We start from the raw sequence: 12,329 nt of genomic DNA, 5'->3' as shown, positions 1-12,329 counted from the left end.
GTACAGATCCCACAGAAGGAGAAGGGCTGAAGAAGGGCTCATGCCTGAAACATCGATTCTCCTGCTCCTTGGATGCAGCCTGACCGGCTGCGCTTTTTCAGCAACACATTTTCAGCTACAGATCCCACACACAAACACATTAACTCACGTTCAGGTATGAGTCCGACACACACTGACCATCACTGGGATACAAATTCTCACATTGCATCTCACTGTTATGCATGTCTCGAGCATATTAGATCACACAGCTGTATGGTCTCATATGGTGACTCTCATTGGGGTATGGAATTCTTGTCATGGACTCTGACTGGATAATGTTACCCACATGCAGTGATCCCCTTTGTTATACAGGTCCCATCCACACTGACTCTCAAGGGTAACATGTCCCAAACACCATTTTCAGTTGGATATGGTAACACACACTGGAAAATGGGAACTTGGCACACAGATGCAGGTCCCGCACAAAATTTTCTGTCACTGAAATATGGCTCCCATACACATTGACTCTCAGTGGGGTACAGTCCCCCACACACTGACTCTCGCTGGGATATGGGTCCCACACACACTGACTCTCAGTGGGGTATAGGGTGCCCTAACATGTTGACTCTCACTGGTATACAGTCTCACACACACCTACTCTCACAGGGATATGGGTCTCATACACACTTGAACCTTTGCAGCTTAGGGAAAAAACTTTTTAACTCAAGTGGTCATGAGTTTTTGGAATTCTTTTACCCAGAGAATTGTGGATGCTTCATCATTGAATATATTCAAGGCTGGGAAAGATAGATGTTTGGTCTCTCAGGAAATCAGTGGAAATTGGAGTCAAAGTCCAAGATCAGCCATGATTGTTTTGAATGCTGGAGTAGCTTTGAAAGGCCAAGTGGTCTACTCCTTTTCCTATTTTTCATATTATGCTTTTGTGTTCTTTAATGCTGGGTCTTTGGTTTGACAATCTGTTTCCCCCTGAGGAATGTGTGTATGTTGGGGGAATGACCTGGTACAGTGACAGCAGGAGTGCCTCTCCACCTTTAAAACCTTCCCTAAAACCAATCTCTTTGACTAAGGTTTACTCATCATTTACGCCCGCTTCCTTTCTTAATGAAGCATCACTTGTCTGTTCGCTCTCCAGTGAAGCATTTTGAAGCATTATAACATGTTGTTTTCTTGAAGCTAGTGTTGATTTGTTATGGATTTATGGACCTTTTTTTAGCTAGTTGGTATATTGACAGCAAAGAGGAACTAACAGAAAAAGCATCAATAATTTAATGTAACTGAAATAAAACACAGACTTTAAAAAGGAAGCTCAAATTCAGGTGACATCTTCAGGGGTGCCACAGGATGGAACTGCTGAACACTGTGAAATCCAGGCATGAGCACTGCCAAGAAAGTCAGGCAAGCAGTCCAAATTAGCCATTTAATCATCTGCTGCCTTGTCTTTCTGTAGGGTATTTTGGTCATGCTCAGGAGCTGTACTGTGGATTCTTACACCTCTATATGTCTCTGAAAGACAAAATGCTTTAATCCTGGCAGTCTTTTTTATTCAATTGTGTTGGTTTCAAATATGAGTTATTTCGGTGGAAAAGTCAATAATTTAAGTGAGTTTTGTGATAAATCTCATTCCTGTCATTTTCTCCTATGCTGTTAAATACAGTAATTCTAATAATCGTGTTGTTAGACCAATGGAATCCCATCTACACACTTCAATGTGTTCACTTGCAGGGACCATTGTTATGCAGGCAAGCTTTGGGATATAATAAAGCTTATATTGTATCTCATAAAACATTCAACTCAAGATGCTTCGTTGGTGCTTTACCAAATTAAACACAATAACAAGGAGGTAGTAGAAAAATAACCAAATCCATGGACCCAAAAGGTATGTTTTAACGAGTGTGATAAAAGAGGAAAGAGAACTTGGGAACTGGAGAGGTTTAAGGAGGAAAGTTCTGTGTTTGGAACCTAGTCATTTGAAGACACAATCAGCAATTAAAATTGGGGCTGTTCTCAAGACCAGAATTGGTGGAGCACAGAGATCTTGGGATGTGGTGGACTGAAGGAAGTTATAGGTCAATGGAGGTGATTTGAACATAGGGATGAACATTTAAAAATTTAGGTATTTCTAGTCCAGGAACCAATGTCAGTGAGGAGGCATTGGGGTATAGATGAATTGGTGCAAGTCAGGATACAGGTCAGTTGAATTTTCAATGAGGTAGAATTGTTATGCAGGTTAGGTGGTTTGGCCATACTAGATAGTCCATAGTGTCCAGGGATATGCAAGCTCAATTGATTAACAATGGAGAATGCAAGGTTGTGGGGATGTGGTGGGTCTGGGTGAGATGATTGTTCATGGGTTGGTGTGGACTTGATGGGCTGAATGGCCTGCTTCCACACTGTCAGGACTCTATGATTCTATGACATCAAATAACAGTCACAGATTTATGAAACTTTATTTCTGACTGATACATGGCAGAAGGGTTGAAATAATTAGGCCATGATGTGGTGTTCATGTTGGACTGGGGTGGTCAAAGTCAGGAGTCACACATCACCAGATTATAGTCTGGTTTATTTGAAATCACAAGCTCTCAGAGCGCTGCTCCTTTGTCAGGTGAAATGCAGATGGAAAGGTGGAGCAGGCTGGAAAGTGCAAATGGCTGCAACCTGAATCCTATCCGCTTATTACTTTAGCCTTTGGGTCAGGCATGATCTCAGAGCTTGTTATCATGCCAAGCAATGCTAATGTCCTTAGCCCTTGGGTCAGGCATGATTTTAGAGCATATTAGCGTTGTAATTGCTCCAGCTTCTCCAGCTTCCACCCAAAACATATTAAAACAGCCATTCCCTATGGACAAGCCCTACGCATACACCGGATCTGCTCAGATGAGGAGGAACGTGACGGACACCTGGAAGTACTCAAGGATGCCCTCACAAGAACGGGGTACGATGCTCAACTCCTCGACCGCCAGTTCTGACGTGCCACAGCAAGGAACCGTAATGACCTCCTCAGGAGACAGACACGAGCTGCAACTGACAGGGTACCCTTCGTTGTTCAGTACTTCCTAGGGGCTGAAAAATTATGCCATGTTCTTCGTGACCTGCAACACATTATCAATGTGGATGAGCAGCTCACCAAGACCTTCCCCACACCTCCACTACTTGCCTTTAAACAACCGCCAAACCTCAAACAGATCATTGTTCGTAGCAAACTGCCCGGCTCTCAGGACAACTCCATACAACCCTGTCACGGTGGACGCTGCAAGACGTGTCAGATTGTGGACATAGGTACCACTATTACGCGTGGGAACACCTCCCACCTTGTACATGGCAGGTACTCATGTGACTCAGCCAACATTGCTTATCTTATACGTTGCAGGCAAGGATGCCCGGAGGCATGGTACATTGGGGAAACACAGCAAAGGCTACGACAACGGATGAATGGGCACCGCACAACAATCAACAGACAGGAGGGTTCCCTCCCAGTTGGGGAACACTTCAGTGGTCCAGGACATTCAGCCTCGGACCTTCGGTGACCATCCTCCAAGGTGGACTTTGGGACAGGCAGCAGAAGAAAGTGGCCGAGCAGAGGCTGATAGCTAAGTTCGGTACCCATAGGGAGGGCCTCAACCGGGACCTTGGGTTCATGTCACATTACAGGTGATCACCATTGCACTACACACACACACACACACACATATACACACACACACACATATATACACACACACACACACACACACACATACACAGATATTCCTACACATACACACTTTCACATACACACGTACACAGGTACACACAGACATGCACACAGACACCCACACACACCCTTATAGACACACACACTCCCACACATGCACCCCTTCACAGACTTGAGACACTGCACTCACTACACATACACACACTTTCTCACACTCACAACCCCCACCCCAGACAGAGACACATACAGACAGACAAAAATTCACATGCACACATATATTTTGTGTGGTGAATTTTTTTGTACTTGCAGAGTTACATTGCACTTTGCTCAAAAACCACATACATTCATGTCGCGCTCTGAGCTCAAAAACTGCATGAATTTATGTAAAACTGTTATCTCACTTTTTAGATTGGAATCAATCTAAACATCAGGTCATAGACAGAGAACACAGTGGGCCAACACCTTCAACATCTGGTCTAGCTATCACCACTGTTAACAGCTAACCCTAAAATGCAACTTTAAAAAAAAGGGTTTTGTGATTTACACATGAAAGAAGTGAGACTATCACTGTATTCTAACAGATGAAAGGCTTAACAGACAATCAATTCTTCAATGTATAATTTCAGTTACATCACACTGCAAATTTTTGCTATAAATTCTGTGTTACGATCAAGCCCTCCACAATCACCTGATGAAGGAGCGTCGCTCCGAAAGCTAGTGCTTCCAATTAAACCTGTTGGACTATAACCTGGTGTTGTGTGATTTTTAACTTTGTAATTGCTGCTATTGTCCTCACAGTTGGTGCCCTGACACGTGTATGTGGGAAGGAAGGTCAAAGAACCAGGAACAGTGTTGGCCAGGTTGTTGACGTCATGGCGATGGGAACGGGTGGCTGACGTCTTGGGAGGAACCATGTGATCGGTGCGTACGCATGCGCACAGGATGGGAGGGCGCGTCCTCCGGCCGGGTGGGCGGGAGGAGAGGCGGCGCCTATCCCACGCCGGTCCGCCATCCCATCGCGCGCGGGGATTGGTTGACCGAGCGGGAACGGGCGCGCGCCTGCACACCCTTTCCCCCTCCTCCCGCGCCGAACGTGTACGCGCACGCGCGCGAGGGGACGGGGGTTTGTTCGCTCGGAGCTGAGGGAGGGACCAGAGGCTGTCCGTACCGTGTCCGTGTGCCCGCTCCCCGGTGCCGTCTCTCTCTCTCTCTCACACACACACACACACACAGAGCACCCTATCGCCTCATCATGGACACCCGGCACCGCCGCTGAGGGCCCGCTTTCGGACACTGACTCATTTAAAAAGAAAATATTTTCTCTCAGACATCCCTCTCCACCGAGTGACCGGTCCGTCAGGAGCGGGAGGAGGACCGGCGAAGGAGACGGAGTGAGCGGCCATTCGACTTAACCCCCATCCCGTCACCGGGGGCCGGTCTCCCCTCCCTCTGGGACTGATTGAGGGAAGGGGGAGAGAGGAGGGGTGTGTGTGTGTGTGTGTGTGTAAACCACCCCCGGAGGAGACCGAGCTCCTGGGAGGACCCCCGCGCCCCGAGGAGAAGGCACTGGCCGGAGTGTGAGAGCGACAATCCCCCCCCCCCCCCCCCCCTCCGCCTGACCCCTGGACTGTGAACCCGGGCCTCGGGGATGGAGTGGGGGCTGAAGGCCGTCCTCTCCTCCTGGACCCTCATCGCGCTGTGCTCTGCTTCCCCGACCCAGCCGAAAGTTTACACCAACAGCTGGGCGGTGCAGATCCCCGGCGGGCAGCAGGAGGCCTCCAGGGTGGCCAGGGAGCACGGCTTCATTAACCTGGGACAGGTGAGTAAACTGCATCTCTGTACTTACACCCTCTACACCACATTCAAAACTCAGCCTCCTTTTGTTTATAAGTAACGAACGAATGAGTTAATTCGCAGTAACTTTTCCGTCCCGTCCTCTTTTTTTTTAAAAGAAAGGCATCCCTGACAACTTTATTTCAAAACTCAGGACGTTTAAATGACTTTTAAAGAAATAATCCTTTGTCATTTGTGGTGACGATATTGTGATGATTCACATTTTAATCAGTAGGAAGATGCGTGAGCTGTTCTTCATAGAAGATTGGTCACTTTGTTTTGTTCCAGCGAAACTTTTGGTTTAAGAACAAACTCCGAAATTTCAGCTCTTCCCATTAGAGTTTGTTTTTCTTTCTATTGTTTACCTGTATTTTGAATGTACTGACATTTCTAAGATCTAAGGGCAAAGGTGATTTGTCTTCACAGATCCGACAGGAATGATGGGCTAATTGATAAATTTATAGCCTCAAGGAAACCACTGATTTTGTTTCAAGTAGTCACTTGTCCTGCATTCTGTATTGCAATAACTTTGTATGAATATTTTTAGTCTCACCCAATTTGTTTTTCTGATAACGTGTTATTCAGTTAACTACTCATGCCTGATTATCAGTTACATCTCTCTCTCATCTACAACAACATTGCCAAGGATTCACGACATAGGCTGTGGACAAGAGACTCATGCAATCTGAAGGCTTTATCATCGAGTCATTGTGCTCTAATTTCTATTTTGCATAGCTGTCTAACAGGTATTTCCTAAGTAGTGTAGTTCCATTATATAACCAAAACCAGAGTTTGTTCCCACTGTATGTGTACTCTTGTCCAACATTTTTCATCTCCTGATTCTTATAATTACTATTAGGAGAAATGAAAACATCTCTCTCTGCTTAAATACAACCCACATTTATGATTTGTATGTTCAATTTTTAATGCTATAGAGACTAAAGCACGGACTGTGCAGTCGAGTTAAGTGGGTGGAAAATAGTGGAGATTCAGTTTTGTATTCAAAAGCCTACAGTTTGAATAGGTTTTACTTGTTGCTTACTTGGGTCTCTCTCCACAAACTGGAATGATGGTATTTGTGTTGTAATAAAGTAATGTAATTTTGCTGTGTGCTGCCACTTGTATTAGAAGGCAGGAACAAGTGTTGAGAAAACTAGGGCTCTTGGAGCTCAATAGAATAATCCTTCCAAGGTAGGACAAGGAGCTTCATATTACTATGTGAATTTCAGATCTTTAGATGTCGACCAATTTTCATTATGTTGCAGTTAGCTTTACATTTTGTCTTGATGTCTGAGAGTGCGTCACATGTAGTGATAGAAGTTTTAGTAATTCAAAGTTTAATATTTGATGTATATGATCCAAAATATGTATTTAGTTAAGGATATTCTTAACTAAAAGTAATGATTTGCACTGTCTACAAGTGCAAATTTTATTTCCATTAAAAAAAACTCAGACCACAATTTTTCTAAACTAATTGATAGATGGAAACTGGGAAGTAGATTTAACCATTATCTCTCAAATTTAATACTTCTTGTAAATACCCAGTTTTGAAGTGAGCTAACTGACTGTCCACATATGATACACGAGCCTGGCTTATTTGTGCTGTAGTGTTTTTTTGTTTCTGTAAATCATGTTCCTAACTATTGCCAATTGTTTGAAGAGGCTCAGCATAATATTCCTGCTCTTTTAACGTGCTTATTCACAATCCCTTACAGGACATTGATGAGGGGCTGGGCTGGGACTCAGAATTCACAGATTTACAATGTGATTAAAACAATAAGCAAGATAGTCTTTTACAATTTGAGCTTCAGATTGAGAGTGAGCTTGTGTCTCTATACTTTGGAAAGCAGTGAATATAACCATTATGTCACTAAAGCAAATGGGAGGTTCAGATGACAAGCTAAACTACATGTATGTTGCTCTTTTAATCATCTCATATGGAGTTTGGCGAAGTGTTATTTATGGTGACTTTTAATCTTTCTGTGCTGCTCATTTTTATCTCCACTAGCTGGTGTTGCCTGTCTGGAGATCTGCTTGAGTCAGGAAATCTGCAATTAAAGAGGGCACCAAATGCTTGTGGTGGGTGTATGTTTGGGGGTGGGGAGGGGGTGCGGTGGAAGTGTAATGGGAACTCAAAGTTCTGAAAATGTCTCTAGTGACACTGGATTCTTTGTATCACAGGTTGTATTTTGCAACAGGAGCTGAGCATCAAATTACACTGACATTTTTGTTTGATAACCAAGCTGCTTGAGTGAAATAGATTTTTGATTTCATTTAGAACTGTTCCTACAGTAAAGTTTAAGTGTATGAAAGTCACGTTAGTCGTACTTGTAAAATAAACTTACTGCTTTGGGGTTAAAAGAGAGATATTGTTACAGACAAGGTGGTTACTGGTCTAATGTGGTAATTGTGAACTCTGATTTTCAATAGCTATCTCATGCTTTTGAGTAATTTTCTAGAGCAGCCTCAATGCAATGTTCACCAGTTTAATTTTGCCCAAGGCTACATTTGACCTTTTCATAGAATACGGCAATCACTTGGAATGCCATGACTTTTATTTTGTATTAGGAACAAGAGGAGATTATTTCGCTCCTTGATTCTATTCTGCATCCAGTGAGATGGCTGCATCCTGGCTCCATACATCGTAAATCACACAAGTTACAGCCTGAATTCCAAAAATAAAACTCACTTTGTCATTATTGAGGTGGTTCATGTACAGATTCAGTGAGTTAAAAATCGCAACACCAGGTTATAGTCCAACAGGTTTAATTGGAAGCACACTAGCTTTCGGAGTGACGCTCCTTCATCAGGTGATAGTCTGAAGGAGCATCGCTCAAAAATCTAGTGCTTCCAATTAAACCTGTTGGACTATAACCTGGTGTTGTGTGATTTTTAACTTTGTACACCTCAGTCCAACACCAGCATCTCCGATTCAGTGAGCACCTTGTTTTTGGATTTGGGCCAATGGTATCTTAAGCAATCAGAATTGTTATCACAATCAGAACAAGTTAAATGATCTAGAAAATATTGTTAGAGACTATTGGATGAACAGATCAGGTTTATTTACAGTTTAAAGAGTAATGTTAATATTTGACCTTGTGCTGAATAAATCCAAGAAAAGAAGTTGAGGTAGTTCTGGCATAACTTGTGTACCCCATTAACTTGATTTGGTCAAGATGCAATTTCTTAGCAAATGGGATGTTTCCAATATCATCTCAGTATAGCTTTTATGAAGCATTTGGAATTTTTTTGTAAAATATTCCTGAAGTAGGGACAAAACCAATTCTGATATTTCTGAATTTACTGAGTGATGAGGGTTTGTACACCACGGCAGAGTGCTGCTGTTGATTTATTAGAAGATTTACATCTGGGCAACTCCATTCTCATTGTGCAATCATCAGGTTTGTGGAAAGTGAACTAGACAGACTTTGGTTGTTTCTAGTAAGCAATTTGTACGCTATAATCTAAAAATGGTCCTGTCTATACCACATCACTGCTCATACTGTTGTAAAATGTCAGTCTAGATTGTTTCCAAATCTCGGGAATGAGGTTTGGATTCATGGTTCTGACTTGAGTAGAGGAGTATTGCTGAGTTAGGAGTGAGCTCTGAAAAACTGTTTGCATAAAATACATATTGAGAACAGGATGTGTGCAAAATACAGTATTCCTCTTTATCACAGTGACCAAGTTTGCTGCTGTCAGAGGTCATGAGTTGATCAGTTCTCATTTTAATGTGTGTACACCCTGTACGCAAAACAGGTGACTTCTAACCAGAAGAAAATAAGTTCTAGATATTTAAATACCCTGTTTGAAGTGTCTTGAATTCTTGTAGACCTTCATGTTCTACTTTTGGCGAGGAATTTTAAAAATAAATCAAGACAATGGCATCTCCTGTGGACTGCCTGCACTACCACAATGATCAACATTGATGGCAGGTGTCAACACTCAAAATGACAGCTCCAAGTGTCAAATAGCAAATTCACAGGCAGAACTTGCTTCTGAAGGATTGATCTTCACAGTCATAGGCTAAGATACAGTCGATGAAGATCGTCACTTCTCATAGATGGAAGGATGCTATAAAATTGAAAGTTTTGCTTGTATTTTATTGTACTTTTTCCAAACTTGCAAATAAACCTGTGTGGTTGCTTTCCAAATTCCTGAATTAAACAAAGCCTGTGCTCATTTCCTGAAACTTCAGGCGTGTTTCTGAGTAAAGATAATTCATCATTTACCGGGAAAGAGATGTGGTGAGGTTGAGGTGGTTGATTTGCAAATATACATTGTCACGTAATAGTGCAACTTGAGCAGCACTGTTTTGAATGCTTGCCATATTTTGAAGAGTGTGCATCTTTTTGCTGACTTAAAAATAAATTTTGATTTAAAAATTTTAAAGAAAAAAATAGTTGATTGTAAAATGTATTTAGGTTTTTAAAGCCTTTGTCCATAGACCTGTATTTCTGAGTTTGAATTTGTTGACTTTAAACGGGTCTCCAATTTTAGTAGCTTTGCTTTTATTAGAGCTCAAACTTAACATTTACCAGTGTGATTATGTGGCAAGAGGTTTTCTTATGTACAGTAACTAATTGTAATTCAATAGTATTGGAACAGGCGTTGAGATTCTAAATGCTGAGCTTTGGAAGTGGTGAATATGATTAAGTAAACTTGTAATTGTCTGAAACATGGAAACAAATTTAATGCTGAAATCTGGCCCTTCATTTATAGTATGCTTTGAGGTGGGTAGCAGAAAAAGGGAGTATTAATGTGATGTTTTGTTTTTGTTTGGCTTTTGGGAGTGGCTCATGCCATAGTTAATACTCCCTCACACGCAAGTTGCTACTGGGATATTATCACGTGTTTGTACTAACAGTAACAGGAAAAATCAATTATAATCGCTTTGATTTCGCATTTGTTCTGGTGACGCACCTATAACCACCTATACTTCATCCTATAGCAAAACCCTGGTTTGATTGGACCAACCTTTTTGTATTGCGGTGTATTAAGTTATAATATCCATCTACTCTCAGACATCAGTTTAAATGATATTGATTGCTATTCCTGAGCTAAATATTGTCGCAATCTCTCTGGAGGGCAATTATTTTAAGAACACTTAAGATTTGAAACAAATGATACCTTTTTTTTAATTCCAGTCTCTGCAGTTAATTCTTTCTCAGGAGAAAATGTGTGGAAGTTAGTCTATTTGTGTAGTCAAAGAATATAATCTTTGGTTTCCTATTATGTAACACACAAAGTTGCACTTTGGTTTTTATAGTAACCACGTGTATGTTACAGTAAAATTTCACATTAATGTTAATACAACTGCGGGGTAGTGTTTTGCATTGAGTTGTCACTGCAGAAGCATCAAATGTGTAAATAACTTTGATTGCCATTCCCAATCACCATTGGGACTGGAATGTCATGGTGCTGTGTCACTTTGACTCGCGAAGTGGTGATGAGCATTCTGATATTTGCATGTCTTGGTATTATAATGAAATGTTGTCATAAGTTCCTATTATAGCTTGGTTACGAGACATTTGAGGGGAAATGATCAAACCTGGAATTTAGGGAATATATTTTGAGTTTTATTCCCCCCTTCCTGCCCTCAAAATTGGGGGTTCCTGACTCAGGAGGTTTGTTGTTCCATGTTACTGTACTTCTGCAGGTAGTGATGTTTATAATCCATTCAAATGACTGTTTTCACCATAAAACCTAAATACCAACTAGATTTTCAAAGCAGTTGAATGTCAGCCAGGTTCATTTTGCCTGCACCAGTACTTCCAGATGAGGCTGTTGCCCCCCCCCCCCCCCCCCCCCCCCCACCCTGCAATCCCCCATTCCTAATTCAGAGATGCTGAAACAAATTGCAGCACCTCTGCTGTTTCAATAGCTGAACTTAAAATCAAATCTGGGATTCTGTCAGTTTTTGAAGATCTCTTGATTGTCTTTGGCAGTTGAGGCATTAGGAAATCAAGTCTTTGGTATGTAAATTGATTCAGGCACCACAACATAGTATATAGGATCCTTGGATAATCAGAGGAATGAATATTGTCAGGAGTGGAGAGTACCCTGCACCATCCATAAGTTAGCAAGTTTTTTTTATTCACTCAAGCGATGTGGGCACCACTTATTTGGCATTTATTGCCAAAGAAGTAAAGGAGCTGTTGAGAAGGATTTTGATAAATGTTACATTTCACAGGTAATAGGGCAGTGCTTAATTTTCTTAGAGCAATGCAATATTAATAGATCATTGAGTGGCACAGTGTTAGAATGCCGATGATGTGCCAGTTTATTTTTTTCAGTCATTTTCTGTACTACTTTTTCCAGAATAAATACTGGCACTAATAAATGACATTCGACTCCATGAGGTTTAAATATTTAATATCTTTTGACTTTGTAGTTTTATGACTTTCTTCCTAAGTTGGTTTAAGGAGTAGGGATATTGGGTGGAAGAAGTGAGTAGGAAAAATCAGTGTGGTTTTATTCAGTTAAAATTCCTATTTGTGCAATAAAAAATTGTGGACTGTTTTATTTATTGTCACCATAGTCTCTCCCCTTACTGTAACATTTGTGCATATATTCATGAGCAGGAATTGTTGCATGACCATTGGGAATGGATATTGCATTTTGTGAGAGGTACATTTAGGTGAAATAGTAATGCTTAATGGAAATAATTAGAAATGATGAATGAGGATCATGCAAAGAGCTTATTGGCACAACATTAAAATGCATTTACTAATTTTTTTTTCGTGGAGCATTTTAGTACCAATGTGCAAGGTAAGCTGCAAAACACTAAAATCTGTCTGCT

The 12,329-nt window shown here is 41.5% G+C and overlaps 1 protein-coding gene across 2 annotated transcripts in view; it reads left to right on the top strand.

Annotated features, from left to right (window-relative positions):
* The first annotated feature begins 4,794 nt into the window (after positions 1-4,794).
* Positions 4,795-12,329, top strand: part of furina (furin (paired basic amino acid cleaving enzyme) a) — a 101,272-nt gene continuing 93,737 nt past the window's right edge. The window contains exon 1 of one of the 2 annotated variants that reach the window (XM_072552856.1): positions 4,795-5,513. In XM_072552856.1, coding sequence (XP_072408957.1) covers positions 5,343-5,513 — 171 coding nt within the window. In that variant the 5' untranslated portion in view covers positions 4,795-5,342. The remainder of the gene's footprint in view (positions 5,514-12,329) is intronic. The other variant, XM_072552854.1, reaches the window with a different exon arrangement.

The sequence above is a fragment of the Chiloscyllium punctatum genome, chromosome 33 (assembly GCF_047496795.1).
Source record: "Chiloscyllium punctatum isolate Juve2018m chromosome 33, sChiPun1.3, whole genome shotgun sequence".
Classification (NCBI taxonomy): Eukaryota; Metazoa; Chordata; class Chondrichthyes; order Orectolobiformes; family Hemiscylliidae; genus Chiloscyllium; species Chiloscyllium punctatum.
The sequence above is the reverse complement of the archived record's forward strand: the minus strand, read 5'-3'. Positions and strand labels throughout refer to the sequence as shown.